General features: G+C 43.8%; 1 protein-coding gene across 1 annotated transcript in view; it reads left to right on the forward strand.

Annotated features, from left to right (window-relative positions):
- The window catches only part of LOC126456383 (uncharacterized), a 188,599-nt gene extending 171,696 nt beyond the window's left edge, over nt 1-16,903 (forward strand). The window contains exon 8 of the mRNA XM_050092137.1: nt 16,166-16,903. Within this exon, the coding sequence (XP_049948094.1) occupies nt 16,166-16,903 (738 nt within the window). The remainder of the gene's footprint in view (nt 1-16,165) is intronic.
- The last annotated feature ends 684 nt before the right edge of the window (nt 16,904-17,587 follow it).

Genomic DNA, 17,587 nt, shown 5'->3' on the forward strand with positions numbered 1-17,587 from the left:
TCATCGTCGAATCTTATCATTGATATCCTTGCATCCTAAATTCTAATAGCACACTTGAACCTTTCCCTTATTTGCATCATTGCTTCCTCGATATAAAGATTGAACGTTAGGGCAAAAGACTGCATCACTATCTTACATTCTTTTTAATCCCAACACTTCGGCCTTGGTCTTCTAGTCTTACCGCTTTCTATTGGTTCTTGTACATGAAGTACATTTGGGTCATTCCCTGTAGCTTACTTCCACTTTTATCAAAATGTAGAATATCTTGGACCATTTTGCGTTGTCGAATGCCTTTTTTTAGGTCAACAAATCCGATAAGCGTATCTTAATTTCCCTTCAGTCTTACTCCCTTTATCAACTGCAGCGTCAAAATTGCCTCTCTGGTGCTTTTTTCTTTACTAATGCCAAATTGATAGTCATCTAATATTCTTCAGTTTCTTTTCCATTTTTATTTATATTAGTCTTGTAATTCGCTTGGATGCAAGAGCTATTAAGCAGACTGTGCGATAGCTTTCGCGGCTGTCCGTCCTTGCTATCTTCGGAACAGTGTGGACTATACATTTCCGCCGGCCGGAGTGGCCGAGCGGTTCTAGGCGCTACAGCCTACAGCCGCGCGACCGCTACGGTCGCAGGTTCGAATCCTGCTTCGGGAATGGATGTGTGTGATGTCCTTAGGTTAGTTAGGTTTAAGTGGTTCTACGTTCTAGGGGACTCATGACCTCAGAAGTTATGTCACATAGCGTTCAGAGCCATTTGAACCACTTGTACTTTTACGCAAATCTCATGCACGTCACCAGTCTCATACATTCTACACACAACACTGGATAACAGAGATGGGCGCTATACTTTACTAGTATGTATTCAGTATCTTGCTTCAAATTAGTTAAGTTTAATTTAAAATTTTCGCATTGAGTGATAAATAAATGTTCATGTCATGTGACTAGGGCCTAACGTCGGGTAGACCGTTCGCCAGGTGCTAGTCTTTCGATTTGACGCCCCTTCGGCGACTTGTGCGTCGAATTGAATGATTTACAGTGTGTTATTTGTTTTAATAAGAAGACTGTAACCGCTCTGAAACCCCTATCCACAAGGTGTGAGGATGAGAAAACTATCAAAAAACTTCTAGCGATGGTCCCTGATAAAGGATAAGTCACAGACAGAATTGCTGATATCCCATTATAAAATGTATCTTTGCTTTTCCTTAGACCATATTCCGATTAGTTCGTTCTGTAATAACATACTGTGTGGATTGATAATCCACTGTGGTATTTCCGTGGTCAAAACATTCTCAGACCTGTGTGAAGGTCTTTTAAAATTAGGATGTAGACTGAAACATTATCATCCTGGGAATTTGCCTTTAAGGAACGGTAGAATGGAGAATTTGGGCTACCCAACGTTTTGCTTCACTTGTTTCATTCTGACGACAAATGGTGAATTGACAGGCTTTTGTTTTTATCAAATTTAGCGAGATGTTGTAAGGTGCCTCCAAACCATTATTTCTTCGTGAAGTCGAAGCGAACATAAGATCCCACCGTGGATCTCTTTGAAGTTTTTTTTTTAAGTATTTGGAAGTATTCCAAATCTTCACCTATTTTATCAATGTGACACGTTCTCAGATGGTCGCTCACAGCATGACTCCTCAACACTTGCTTGCATAAAAGGCACACAGCTAACCGTCTTTTCGATGGTTCGTAGCCCGTCACGTGCAACGCCAGGCAAGGGACAATGCCTTACGGCTTGAAGGTATAAAATTAATTTACATTGTCGCTGAGGTGCAACCAGGAGACCTAAAATGAAGAGATGCTCCATCCTCTCTCTTAGCCGAAGAGACGAATAGTAACTTAGAGAGGAGGAAGCTTCATCTTTGTGGGAGAAATTCGAAATTTCGGTTACGACCTGCCAAAATCTCACTTTCATCTTCATTTACACTTAATGAAACAGCAACGTTTATTTTCCGCTGAAATGGATCCCTTACAGACGAAGTCGACCTTTGGAAATCACTGCTCTAGTCCAAACTTACATTTAACTTCTTCTATGCTCTTTCCATTCGCAGGTACATTTACACACTGGCATTAAATGAAGAACGACATTTTAAACAAAAATTCGTAGCATCTCATACCACAACGTGATTTTCTTTGCGTAAATGTTTCACCCACGCTTACCATAGTCTTCAGGCAGGCTCTCCAGCATATAGATAGAAACGTCACTGTCTTCAGTATTTATTACCTAGTCATCATTGAATTTAAGACAGATGGGCCTACAGACCATCATTAATTTACGTTCATTCCGCAGTACATTTACCTATAAACGACTTTAATGTTCCTTTGAGACACATTTTTAATTACATAAAAACTTATCGTTCACTGAGCTAATTATATTTTCTCTACTAAGATTACCTTTCTTTGCTAAAGTGGTACACGACTCAAAATGTTAAGTGGCCTCTTTGTTCTCTGGAACTATAAATCGGTTACTCCTTGACTTTGGTGACCGGGAATGTAGTATGGATCGTCAGAAAAAGGGTTTATTTGATACCACCTTCCTATTTACACAGAAGTCCATACACATATCGATTTGACACCATGTGGATGAAAGCGAGACCGACAACATAACGAGCATGAGGCGGCCGTGGGCGACGCATGTAGGTGTGTGTGCAGATGTGCCTTCTGTTGGGTACAGGAAGGAGCAACACGACGTTCACGGCTGTTCACGGCTGTGTCATTTGTTAAAGATACTCGACGTCAGATCAGCGTGTCTTTGAGTGTTCTGCTTCACTGAGGAGGCCGGGAGAAAGGAACGGCGAGGTAGAGTGCGAGTTTTGACTGCAGAAGAGCTGTCGAAGTGAAATTCGTTCCCGAAAATCTGCTTCATATGGTGAACGCATTGTGTCACAAGCTCGTGTATCAGCGTGGAAATAAGCGATGTCGATATGGTCGGATGTCACTGAGACACAGCACTCGGCCAGGACAGACTCACTGCGTCTTTACCATCTTCCGTCACTGAAGCGGTTAATGCTGCCGCTAGAAATTACCGACGTTGGTCGATGGAAGACATTCGCCTCTCTTTCGGCATGAGTAATATCACCTCTCGCGCCTTCGTGGCAGAGCAGTTCTGCAAATTCCGTGAGCAGCCTAACGGACGAACAGAATTTGAACAAAACTTCTGCTTCACTGCAGCAACTGGAGCGGTATCACGAGGAAGAATATCATTTTCTGTCCTGTACTGTCGTGGAAGATGAAACATGGTGTCATCGTTTAGAATTAGAGCCATCAACTGAAGCATCTGCTAAAAATTCCAAAGCCGTACATGCCAGTACCGTGAAAGTCGTGAAGACCTGTTTTTGTTTGAGCCAGCTGCTCAATGACTTTCTCGAACACTGTGCCACAATTAACACACAGCGGTATATGTACACTTCTTTGAAGTGCGCCGTCAAGCCCAAACGCCCAGAGATGTTGACGGACGGAATCTACGTCTGCATGGCTACTCTGCAAATCACACTTAAGTGCCCGGCAGAGAGTTTTACCACGATTAATCATTTTGTTGCTGGACAATGTCCACCCACATGTAACTGATGTTGTTTTGACTACACTGCAGAAGTTTCAATGAAAAGCCCCTACAAATCATTCATACTCCCCTGATGTCACCTCACGCGATTTACAGATCTTTGGAGCCCTGAAGAGAGACATTCGTGGTCCGTGGTCTCCTTTGGACACAGAGATGGACGTCTTGGAACATTTATGTTTATGTAGGCAACCACAAATATTTTTCCATGAAGGCTTTGACCGTCTTGGCTCACGGCGGGATAAATGTGTTAACTGATATGTGATTACTTTCAAAGTAATAAAGAGTTTACTTTCTTTTTTCATGTGTCTCGTTTTCATTTGACTGTCACATTTATATATCTAGCTAATCTAGATGAAATTCTCTTTCTCTGTGAGGAGTAAAAGTGTTGATTGTATGTAAAGGTGCATTCAAATACGAGGGTTGGCCGGAATGTAAGTTCCGTTCGGTCGCTAAATGGAAACAGAAACATTTTATTTGCAAAAGTAAGCTACACTTTACAGATACTTCTCTACCTAGTCGCCGCCCCGAGTTACACATTTTTCGGAGCGTTATACCAAATTTCCAACATCATCGTCATAGAAAGCAGCCGCCTGTGCTTTCCAATAATTCTCTACGCTGGTCTGTAGCGCGTAGCCTGTGCCCAAGTGTTGTCTTCGTATCCAGTGTTTCATGTGAACAGAGATGAAACTCAGGACGAGACAATTAGGGCTATGATGTGGGTGATCAAACACCTCCCATCGAAAACGCTGCAGGAGCGTCTTCACTGCCCCTGCAGAGTGCAGCTGAGAATTGCCATAAGAAGGAAGTGTGTGGCAGTTGTGTTAGGTGGGCTGCATTCATTAAGGCGAAGCCTCTCAGCGGACCCTCCTACTAGGCGGGAGACATTATTGTTGTAGGCACCTTTACTCGCTCACAGTGTGCTTACAACTGAAGAGAGCGTCTTGACGTGAAAGAACGTCATACTAGAGACACTGCCGAACACATCTGTGCAAAGCTTCATCGGGTTTTCACTGTGGTGTCCATTTCGCAAACGATTGGAACTTACTTTCTGGACAACCCTCGTAGTTTACGTTCGAAGGCTGCACAGTCCAGAATCGGTATGCCAATAAGGCATAATAGCCGTGAGCATTGAGACAATCATCCCACCTACGCACTAAGATGTAGATTCTCCTTTGGTGAATCAGTGATTAGGTTTGTATGGTGAGTCCCTCACTTCAGTATCCCAGTCGAGGCTGGCCTCCCATATCGACTGGCGTTTTTCTCGAATCGCGCCAGTGTGGAGCTTGGCGTACCATTTCAGAAAGGTGATTTTCGCTAGACATGCTGCTCCATATATATTACTCATTCTCTGATGGATATCTAGCGATGTTCGTCTATCGGTAACTGCACGGCGGTCCTATTTGGATGGATGTTCTACCCTTCGTCTAACGGTAACCCCACAGTGGTCCTGTTTGGATGGATGTTCTACCCTTCGTCAAACGGTAACCGCACAGTGGTCCTGTTTGGATGGATGTTCTACCCTTCATCAAAGTCAAATTACCGGAATTATTCTCTCGTGTTCGCTGTAAATGATTTGGGGATGTGAGTACGGCAATTTGAAATTTCGATTTTCCGAGTGTTGGTTCATATGACCCCGGCACCTCATACGATCGTTAGAGCCTCCGTCTTGGAAATGGTGCGGAGGAGGGTGTATTTCTTTCATCATTCGGCTTTTAAAAATAGCCAGTAGCAACTTTCAGTACCTAAAAATACCTCTTACTAGAAACAGGTATCTGATGCCAAGTAATTAGTTCCAAGTTGAATTTTCTGACTCCCTCTCATGAGATTTAATTATGCGCGTACACCAAGTGAATCACTGTTAGATTATGCCGATGGGCACTTTCTGTGCTGTATATATTGAAGTACAAGCTACGCTTGTTAGTATTATGTGGAGAGACTGAATCTTGGTCTTCATGCAAGTTGAGATTAGTTTTCTTACCCTCAACTGATAATGAATGCAGCTGGTTATCATGCTGTGATCTCTGCTCCAGCTACGTCTGCTTCCACTCTTCGGTAGCCCGTATGGCGCCTGTTCGTTTTAAACGTCACAAAATTAACAGTTAAATTATGGAAGGCTGCTAAATAAGCGACGAAGATGATATTTGTCAGCTTCTGTAATCAGTTCTATGCAGTGCAGTTCTTGACTGGATGTACAGTCAAGCTTAGCATTAAGCTCACACAAACACTTATTTTATTAGAATAGATTGCATTTTTATATTTTTAGTAGAATAAAAATTTGTTCTTTATTGATTATGAACCACAAAGAATTAGATACCTGCCAGGTTAACCGAGAGCGCTAATGCGTTGTTTCCTGGACTCGGGTAGGTGCGCCGGCCCCGGATCGAATCCATCCGGTGGATGAACGATGAGGGCCGGAGTGCCGACCAGCCTGGATGTGGTTTTTAGGCGGTTTTACACATCCCACTAGATGAATACCGGGTTAGTGCCCACGCCCTGCCTCAGTTACACGACGTGCAGATATTTGAAACACGTTCGCAGTATTTCATGATTTACTTCGATTCAGGCCGCTGGGGTTCACTAATTCCGTTCCAGGGGGTATGGGGTGGCGGCAGGAAGGGCATCTGTCCACCCCTTAAAATTAACCATTCCAAACCCGTACTTAACCCTGCCGACCCTGCACACAATGCGGAGCAAAGGCAGTAGCAAACTCCTTGAACATTTTCTTCTTTCTAAAATCCTTAAAATATTATTCTTTGTTTTTGAAGGGTAGCACTTCGGATACACAAAGTTCTTTAGCAATTCATTTTAAACTCTAAAATTCTAGACTCACTTTACACAACCCACCACAAAGATTATTAAGTTTGATCGTCTTTTGTAGTGCCATCTTCTATCTCTCTCGCACAAAAATTGGCTAATGTTCTCTGGAAACGCCTCAGCTCCTCTCTTGAATCAAACATCCTTCTTCTCGTTTTCCCTGTGCTTTTGTTTTATATTGATCTTAATTTCCCTGACTACAGTTCTTACATTATGTAACATATACATGTAGCAAATGTTTACACGTTTAAAAGATTCATGGCAATAAACACAATATTAATGAAGAGAAAATGAGTAAATAAACACAGACAGGCCGAAAGAAAAAAATCTATTTCAGTCAAATTAGAAATTTCAGCTCAGTTAGGCGAATTAATCTAAATGTTTCCATTTCATATATATTTGTACTAACTTGGACAATACTTGGTGATGAAGTCAGTGGCGGCTCATAACAATACGTCCGCAGTTATCTCGGAGAAGACATTTGCTTACTGGAATGTTTTTGCCTCTATTACCGTTTACTTTCGCCCATGTCACTTTTCTCTCCCAATTGAAACCACAGGGGGGGAAAATAAGTAAGCACTCTTTTCAGTCACTCACTTCATGCTCCATTCTTGTAGCTAATTTTCTGTGTATTAGTGCACAAGTACTTTGGGGATTAGGAAGAGAAATGTCGACTGCTTTACAACAGGTCCAAACGGGGAAACCGATATGGAAATTACTGAACCATACTTAAAGCGGATTTTTCCTTTTTCCATTTTCGGTTAGCCAACCTGCAGACATTTAAAAAAACATTTATTTTATTCTCCAATTCGGTCTTAAGCTTTTACCATATGCTCAGATTCACTGTGCTTCTTACTGCTTTCGGAGCAAAGTGCTTGTTGGTGAATTGTAGTTATGGTCAATCTCGAAGACCAACGGCAGATTTTACATTAATTTCTTTCTTCTTGCGAGATACTGGAGGACAATATACTGGCGTAAAAAATCGCTACACAAAAAAATAATTAATGTACAGTAATTAAACTTTGGGAACACATTTTTTCAGGTAACATATTTATGTAATTAACATTCCGAAATCAAAAGTTAATGTAAGAGCGAGATAAGCCATTGCGAATATGAAATTCTGGTACATTGGTACATTAATAACCAATATAATGGTCAGAGTGTTGAATGAAAGCATGCAAACGTGGATGAAGTATGTTGTACATATGCCGGATGTCAATTTGGAGGTGAGCTTTCACGCCTGTTGAACTTGGTCAATACACGGACGGTTAATACTTTTTCTGGCTGACGCTGGAGTTGTCATGCACTGATATCCCATATTTGCTCGAATGGTGGCAGATCTGGTGATCGAGTAGGCCAAGACAACATCTGTATAGCATGTTGAGCTACAACAGCGGCATGTGCGCGAGTGCTAGTTTTCCTATCTAGCGTAAGAGTTGCTTTTAGACCCTGAACTTGCCTCCTCGTAACCCACACACAGCCGAGGCAGAAACTGCTTTTATCAGTATACATAACAGACCTCCAACACGCCCTCCAATGAGCTCTCCCTTGACATCACTCAAGTCGCAAGTGGTGGTTATTTGGGGTCATTGGAATGCACGCTACAGGAACTCTCCTTGAAGTAACCGATTTGTAAGAGTTCGTTTTGTCATCGTCATGCCAACTGCATTTGCTGCTGCAAATGTAGTATAATGCGACAGAGTTACATGCAGGACACATCTGTCTTCCCTCTCGGTATTGCCATCTGGCCGTCCGAGATCCAGTCTTTCTGAAACCGTGTATGCTCTTAACCACCACTGTCAGCAGTCATGTACAGTGGCTACGTTCCGACCAAGACTTCCTGCAGTATCGCAGAAGAAACACCCTGCTTCTCGTAGCCCTATTCAGCGACCTCGTTCAAACTCAGTAAGGTGTTGACAATGACGTATTTGTCGCCTTAGAGGAAGTTTTAACTAACATCAATTCTATACGTCCAATCGCAAAGGTAACGAACGATCACGACCATTACAGCATGTTTCAAGAAAACTTGATTTGTATCCTCACAGTGGCGCTACGAACACCACTCTTATGCGACTGGAGTGAAACTGAATAGACTTCATCTTTCAGATGTAGAACAACAACATTACCAACATTCGCTTACGTTCCACAACTCATTCTTGGTGTTGCTTTCTTTTCGTCAGTGTAGTTTATGTCTGACCTACAAATACGTTGATCTACCTACAACTAAAGATCATTCTAAACAGCATAGGTCCCATGGAACGTTGGAAAATATAGAAAAAAAGCTCAGGTCGCAGTGCGAAGTAGGCATTACAGCTGCAAAATAACATATTTAGTCAATATCCAGGCATCTTAAGGGTAAAAAAAAAATTATAATTTTAAAACTATGGCTCTCCCCGAGGCCAAACTAGGGGGCTTCAGTATTTAATCAGTGACGTATTACTACATCCAGAATACGGTACCTGTTTAAACGAATCCGAACACCACTAAGTAATGCGAAGCTGATCACTTTATGCCACAAGAAGCAAAGCCACCAGTAAAGGAGGCGGGAGGTAGGGGGAAATATTGTGTTTCAGTACACATTCATGTCATTATATTTTCTAACGATTCTTTTCTTTTTCATTTAGTACAGAATGTTCATACAACAATGAAAGCATGTACAATTACCCTCATACACCTATGCTACTACAAAAGAACGAAGCCTTCAGGAATTGAATTTTCGTGTACGAATATTGTTCGTCATGTTCTCCATTACTATCGGAGGATTATTCTATTTCCAGGTCTGTAGCAGATAACGGTAACATTTTCTTTATTTTCTTTTTTGCACAGCGACGTTTGTTTTTTCTTTACTTATTTATATTCCATTTCTTTGTCCACGAAACTTGGGTGACAATACTTGAGAATTGGGCTGCGACCGAAATACTATTCGCGAAAAAGCAAGCAAGGTTCCGCGTTCTGACTCTGCGATCAGTTGGTCCAGACTGGCCCATCAGTGTCATATTCTGCCAATGACGCCGCTGGTAGCGATATAAAGGGCAATGAGGTGGCCACACCGCTCTCCCGGATGTTGTCAGCTTTCTCCAAGGTGGAGCCACTACTACTCAATCAAGTAGCAGCTCATTTAGTATCACGAGGCTGAACGCACCCTATTCCAGTCCTCCTACCAAAGAAACATCGCCGGCAATACCGGGAATCGAAACCGGTACTCCACATAGCAGTCCCGCAAACTGACCACTGAGCCACAGAGGTGGACATGGTGAATATAATAAAATGTAAATTGAAAAAATAAAAACAAAATGTAGCTGGAGAACTATTTCGAAAACGTGCTCCTCATAGAGGACTTGAATGCCCAAGAGATGTTGACTGGACGCCTTATTACTGTGTCTCCTTGCGGTGTCACAGGGGCATGTGGTCAGCCACAGATCAACTGGCGGTTTGCAGACTTACGTGACTGAGGAGCAGCTACTTCTTATTCATGTAGATCATCCGTTAGCATCATGAGGCCGAGTGCATCCCCTAGCAGTCCTACCACCATGGAAAGATAGTTGGCAATGCCATGAATCGAACTCGTGTCCTCCACAAGGCACCCATTCAAATGGTTCAAATGGCTCTGAGCACTATGGGACTTAACATCTGACGTCATCAGTCCCCTAGAACTTAGAACTACTTAAACCTAACTAACCTAAGGACATCACACACATCCATGCCCGAGGCAGGATTCGAACCTGCGACCGTAGCGGTAGCGCGGTTCCAGACTGTAGGGCCTAGAACCGTTCGGCCACAGCGGCCGACAAGACACCCATTTATGCTGACCTCTTTTGCTGCGGAGACGAACTTTATTTCCAAAAGCAATGAATCGTAGCGTTACAGTATTTTGAACACTTTCTCCTGAAATGTTGCGTATTATAGATTAACTTCTTTTTGGAATTCCGCTCCTCAGCTGGCAGAAACGGAACTCGTAGAGGATCGTTTTGTTGTCCTTCTGTGTGTGTGCTCGAGTCTTGAAAATCATTTTCCTCAGCAATCGAGAGAGGTAACAAATGGAAATGTATGTTAAAATACATGTCGGAGACCTCAATGTACAGATTGGAAAAGAAGATCATTACCGCCCAGAGCCATCATAGATACACAAATGATAGTGGACACTAATGTGTGTGTTTGAATTCCTAACGGACCAAACTCCTGAGGTCATCAGCCCCTAGACTTACACATTACTTAAACTAACCTCTGCTAAGAACAACACACACACCCATGCCAGAGGGAGAACTCGAACCTCTGGTGGGAGGGGATAATGGACACAGAACTGTTCAGTTTACACTGGCACATTACATGGCTATAGGTAGCACTATGTCCACACAGAAAAGGATCAATAAAGCAAAGAGTTGAAGCCCTGATCGGCGTACCTTCAACCGAAAGATCACGTATTGACGGTAAGCATTTCTCAAATTTACTAGATGTATGTACCAACATAGGAGTTATTGTGGATTCAGACAACCACCCTTTAGCTGCAAAATTAAGAGATCGAATATCTAATGCAGCAAAAGTGAAAGGAACATCTAAATGGAAGTGTATGGTACCAAAGCTCAAAAATGAAGAGCTTGGTAAAACGTACTCTGAGAAGGTTACTGAGATTCTTACACTACACATGCCTAGTGCAAGTGACGCTCTGGCTCGGGAATGAAATGGTTGAAGGAACGCAGTCGCTAAGGCAGCTGAAGAAGTGCTAGAGAAAGAAGGAAAACAGCCAAGTAATTCCTGGTTTCATGAACGTTGTAAGAGAATAAGTTATGTGAAGAACCTGGCTTATTGGAAAATGTTTGAGAAGTCGGATACATGTTTAGAGGTAAGAAATTATCAAGATAAAAGGAAAGAGGCGAAGAAACTGCATAGGAAGAGGAAAAGGGAATGGGAAAGAAAGCAGGTTGAAGAACAATGGAAAAACAAATAATGTCAGAAAATTCTACCAGAAAACTAATAGTGAAAGAAGAAATATCAAGCAGCGTGTTCATATATGTAAAAGTAAAATTATGGAATTTCAAACAGATGACCAAAAGAAATTGGAAAGTTGGGTAGAGGATTTTAGTGAATTGTTGGATGATCCTGAGCCCCCTATTAAAGATATCTTAATCCACCTCCGCACCCCCTGTCTTAAGGAGAAGCAAAAAAAGCAATTAACCGACTGAATAACAATAAAGCACCAGAAGCTGATATACAACATTAGCACTACTGACAGCCGAAGGAGTTGAGTTAAATCGAAGGGTATACAAGGTTTTGTGCCTCATCTGGAAAAATGATGAGTTGCCAAAAGAATGGAATGTAGGGATAGTGTGTTTGTTATATGTATTTATATGTGGAACTACACTCCTCTACACTCCTAAATATTGCTTATAAAATATTGTTGAATATCGTGTTTAATAGACACCTACCCATGACAGGAAACATTATTGGAAATTATCAATAACTTACTCTTCGGCAAATGTTAGAAAAAGTGAACGAATTTACTGTTGTTGTGCACCATCTTTTAATTGATTTCAAATCTGCATATGATACAACAAATTTGGCCAAACTTTATGAGGCAATGCCGGAATTTCCGGTTCCTGGGAAGTTACTGCGTTTGACGGAAGCCGTCCTAAGGCACCCCCAGTGTACTGTATGAGTGCAGTCCAGGCTATCACCGCAGTTTCCCACATGAAATGGGCTAAGACAAGGGGATGGTCTTTCCTGGCTACTCTTTAATTTGACATTATAAAAAATGGTGTGTGAATCAGGTATCCAGACAAGATGTAATACCTACTGTAAGCCAGTAGAAGTGATGGAGCATGAAGATGATTTGGACATAATGAGTAGAATAATTAGATATCTAAAAAGTGCATTCTCAGCTCTAAAATTGAGCGCAAACAAGATGGACATGGAGGTAAGTGAGGAAAGCGCAAGTATACGTATAATAGTACAAATCAAGCCTTACAATCAATAGTAACATTCATGAAATGGTTTTTGAGCGAGTGGAATGTTTCACTAATCTGGGCGCAAAGACAGAAGCAAATGGCAGCAATTCGACTGAAATTATGGCACGCGTAAGTGCTTTTAATCACTGTTATTGTGCAATGCTGCGACATTTTAAATCCAAGCTTCTATCACGAGATACTAAGGACCGAGTCTATAAAATGCTGATACGCGCAGTACTTACGTATTGCTCAGAAACACGGACGATTAAAAAACGAGGTGAAAGAAGACTGAGATCACAAGAGAGAAGTATATAGAGGAGAATCTTTGGACCTGTGAACGAAAATGGGAGTTGGAGAAGGTTAAGGAATGAGGAATCTTACGGCTGCTTTCAGGAGGAGCATGCTGTCAAATTAATAAAGTTATATAGACTGAGATGAGCTGGACATGTAATACGAGTCGATGAGACAGATCCTGCAAGGAAAACCACCTGCAGTGAACCTGGAGGAGGAAGAGCAAGAGGACGGCCGAGGTTGAAATGGCTACGAGGTTCGGAAGACGCTGCTCGTGGTGGTTGCCGTAACTGGGGGTCTACAGCAAAGTCCAGAGAGGAATGATGGAAAATTACAGAGGAGGTCAAGTCCCATCTTGGGATGTAGTGCCAACAGAATAAGATGGAAGAAGAAGTTCCTCAGTCGGTAGAAACGAAACTCTTAGAGGATCACTTCGTTGTCCATCTGTCTGTCTCTCTGTCTGTGTGAGTCTTTCCTCAGGAGTGGATAGATATATCAAGCTGACGTTTATGTCACATATTAACGTCTATATTCTCTTGGTAAATGAAAAATTGAAACTAAGCATTTAAGTAAATGCAACCAAAAAATACGGCCATTTATGTCACATATTTTGTTATTCGAAAACTGACTCATCAGTGAAATGTGGCAACAAACGAAGGAAAAAAATCCGAAAACTGTTTTTTTTAACTGTACTACACGATTTGTCTGTCTGTCCGTCTGTTAAGTACCTTTTTTGTCAGGTTCGGTTAGATATATCAAGATGAAATTTATGTCAAATACCAAGGTCTACAGTCACCTAGAGGTGTAATTATTTTTAATGTAATCTTCTACGTAAATGCAACCAAAGGATATGACCATTTATGTCATGTATTTTGATACTCGCAAACTCGTCAAAACCTAGAAGATACGTCCCGTTTACGTAGAAACATGAAATTGGCCAAGAGGGAAGGTTTCACATTAAAATGCGGAAACAGTTAATCTGTATTTATATAACACAAAATTTTATCATGTGTTATCAGACGATCTGTCTGTTACGCCCCCTTTTTCCACAGGAACTGGTAGACGTATGAATTCGAAATTTACGTCTCTTGGCGGTATAAGAAACGGTAGTTTCCAAGTCAATGAAGTCAAAATATGAAACCATTTATGTCGCATATGTTTGTATTTACAAACTCTCATCAAAACGTATAGGGTACTTTCCGTGTGTCTAGGATTACGGAACTTGTCGTGAAAAGGGAAAAATCCGAAATTCTGAGTTTGTAATATATCACACGAAAAGACACATTTCTTGTCATTTGTTGTCTGATTGTCTATTTGAACTTCAGTCTGTTAAGACTCCTTAAATTTTGAAGTTTATATATCTACCTCTGCCTCAGAAAATGTTACATACTGACGTTTATAGTCCTTTGGTGGTGTAAAATTGTACAGGGGTATAATGGACAGGGGGCTCAGACAGGTGACGCTCGGTGGAAGTGTGGATTTGTTGTGAGGCGTACCGAGATAGTCGGTGCAGTTGCGATAACGCTGCGTCCCGGATGGCACAGTGGCAACCGCACATGCCTAATAAGCAGGAGATCCGGAGTTCGAATCCCGATCCGGTACACATTTTCGCTCGTCGCCGCTCATTCCGCTTAATATCTTGCTGAAGCTAATATCAGGGATCCCTCTTCAACTCTCTTAACTGTTGAAATCCGTTAGGCCGATATCTTGCCAGTACCAACGTCAATAGGAAACAAAAGTCGTCGAGACCCACGGTTACTGGATTAGGTGAACTGCCTGTATAGGATGTTCGGCAATTCATGTTACTGACTTCTAGGACTTGTAGATGGGAGTAATTAGATAATATTTTGTGCTGAAATCCATGTCCCGGAACGTACCGTTTCCGTGCTACAACCATATGAAAACACGTTGATAATGCGACCGCTTTTGCAAGTGATTAATGAAGCGTAACCTAGTACATGACTTTTTTAAAATTGCTCCCATTAATAGTCAAAGAAATTGCGCGGGTACTCATTGAAGGGTTCTTTTCAACGGGATGCAATAAACCTTCAACGCGGCTGTAGTGCTTCGCTTCTCCTTGGAGCTCCAAATGCTGACTCGTTGACTGTCAAGGTACTCTTTCTCGAAGCCGTTGCGTAGTTGTGGCGAAAAGGGTAGTGCACTGGAGTCGGAGAACGATCTTGATAAAGGCTCTTCCACTATGGTGGGCTTCGCCATGCAGAAGCATCATGTCGTATTCTGCAAACGCGTACTCAGCCATGTTACACAATATGTGAATGAAATTCGAACCGGATCTAAGAGGTAGGATGGACGTCAAATGACATCAGCCGATCTGACGTAACGATCCCCCAACATTACTACCCAATTGAATAACTAACTAGCAAACATGTTTTCAAACGGCTGCTTGTGGAACGTGGTCTCCTGTTCAGAATATTAATTACTCACTGCCCTCTACATATCATAGAAGATTTTAACGGGACTTTACAAACAAAATGTATACATAATTAAGATTTTAAGGAACTCTGAGTTGGCGAATTCCAATCGCTCCTGGCCAGTTTCTGTCCTTTGGATTTGACGATACGCCCTGCATACCGGGTGTTTCCGTAAGAGCTTGCAAAAATTTAACGGGACATATAGGACGCTCCGCTGAACAATCTGAGGTAGGGAACCTGGGGTCGGAGAGGCCAGCTTAAGGAGATAACAGTGTATGAGAGCGTTCCATTTGTTACCAGGTCACTTGGTTCTTCTTTCCAGTGAACCAGTCTCCCACATTCGTCGATCGAGTAAAATAAACACTCGTCGTGACTGACGATGCTTGTTAGGAAAGCATTACCTGTACAGCTTTTCAGCAGCGAGAGCCTTACAATGTACTTCACCATACGCAAGTGCATCTCAGTGAGTTCCGTGAAACTGTACCGGTACTGTTCCATCGTACTGTACTGTACATCTCTGAAGAGCATTTAGTAATGAATGGGGCTGTAGTTGACTCATAATACGTCCTCTTATGGGAGAACGTAAAAACGATACAACAGGTCCATCTAATGCACAAGTAAACTATACAAAACCTGCATTATGACTTACGCTTAATCAGGCACGTCCTCCTTGTTTCCTTGGAGGAAATAAACAGCACAGTACGTGTAAACGTTTACGCATATTAGTTGTAAATAAGGTGGAAGAAAAATGGTTCAAATGGCTCTGAGCACTATGGGACTTACCGTCTGAGGTCATCAGTCCCCTAGAACATAGAACTACTTAAACTTAAGTAATCTAAAGACATCACACACACCCATGCCCGAGGCAGAATTCGAACCTGCGACCGTAGCGGTCGAGCTGTTCCAGGCTGAAGCGCCTAGAACCGCTCGGTCACTGAGGCCGGCAGCTGGAAGACAGCAATGCAAGACAAAGGTTTACTCCCATATCTCGTTAAGCGTTCTCCGACGCAAGATTCTCTACTTCAAATTGTTCAGTTGAACACTCTTTATGACCTGTTATATTTTTGCACGATATTAGGAAAATACACAGTATAGTAACTGTTTGCTCCTTCCATTGTTCAACAGGTCCATAGGGATCGCGACCTGTGGCTGAACGTGGACCGAATGAAGTTGGAGAACGGGGCGTGCGACGAAAACCGGCTGGAGGCGTTCGTGTCGGGCCGCGCGGCGCCCTTCCTGTCCATCTGCAGGGAGAACGTGGCGGCGGCGTCGCGCGAGCTGCCCATCCTGACCGCCGCCGACCTGGCGGCGTCGCTGCCGCCGCGCGCGCCGCCGGACGCCGTGCCGTCGGTGCGGCTGGTGTTCCGCGCCAGCGTCTGGCCCGCCATGCCCACTTTCAAGATCGCGTGGACCGAGCTGTACCGCCTGCCGCGCAACCCGGACGGCACGCTCGCCACCTCGCGACTCACCGAGGCGGCCGCCGGCTCCGAGCCGTGCGAGTTCGTCTGCCCGGGCCAGTCCGGCCTGTGCATCCCGATGCGGCTCGTCTGCAACGGCGTCGTCAACTGCCCGTCGCAGGCCGGCAACGCCAGCGGCGCCGGCGCCGGCGCGGCGGCCGGGTCCGCAGCGTCGTCGTCTCCCGAGGCGGGCGTCGCGGCGGCGGCGGCCGACGACGAGAGCGGCGAGATGTGCGCGCGCCAGGAGGCGGCGCCCGTCAACTGGCTGGCCGTGGGGCTGGGGGCGGCGGGGGGCGGCATCATGGCGGCCGCGTGCCTCGCCGTGCTGTGCCGCGCGTGCTGCCGCAAGCGGCACGCCGACGACGACGGCGACGGCGACGGCGACGACGCGCACGTGCCCTACTGACAGTGAGACCAGCTGCTGGGGCGGCGCGCGCGCCTCGCGCTGCACGGCGACCTCGAGTACTTCGTGTAGGCCGGCCGCCACCGCCCCGCGGCGAGCAGACACCGTGCGTCGGACGCTCTGTGTCAGCACACCTCTAAGACGCTGTGCACCGAGAAAAGCCTCGCCACTTGGAAGACTCCGCTCCGATGTACTTCTCACACGAATATATCATTGTTATCGTACTACAAACACGTCGACAAGAGTAATCTAGTAACAGTCACCAGACCCTACTTACTGGTTTCAGTCTCGAGTGTTTCATGTTCAAATACCGTCGCAACTGATTTTACGTCGACTTTACACGTGAAGTGCCCTCAGTCACAGTGCACTGTTCTAACTTGTTACGTATCTCTACTGTTCTAAGGCTATTCTAGGGTAAACTCACTCGTTGATGTAACTGGACAGCGTTTTACAACGACAGATAGTTCGTTGCTGACCTGAAAGCTGCGAATGAAAGTTGTGATTTGTTTTGAGAGGGACAGCTGCCAACCATTGCACCAATTGCCGGTTCTCTGTAGGCCTTCCCGGTCATCTGTATGTTTTATCAGCTCGTGGTACTCATTTTGCACAGCATAAATAACATGCAGGCACGTTGTATATAGTGTAGGATAGACGCGTTCTCCAGACAAGCATGTATGGATTATACTT

The sequence above is a fragment of the Schistocerca serialis genome, chromosome 2 (assembly GCF_023864345.2).
Source record: "Schistocerca serialis cubense isolate TAMUIC-IGC-003099 chromosome 2, iqSchSeri2.2, whole genome shotgun sequence".
NCBI lineage: Eukaryota > Metazoa > Arthropoda > Insecta > Orthoptera > Acrididae > Schistocerca > Schistocerca serialis.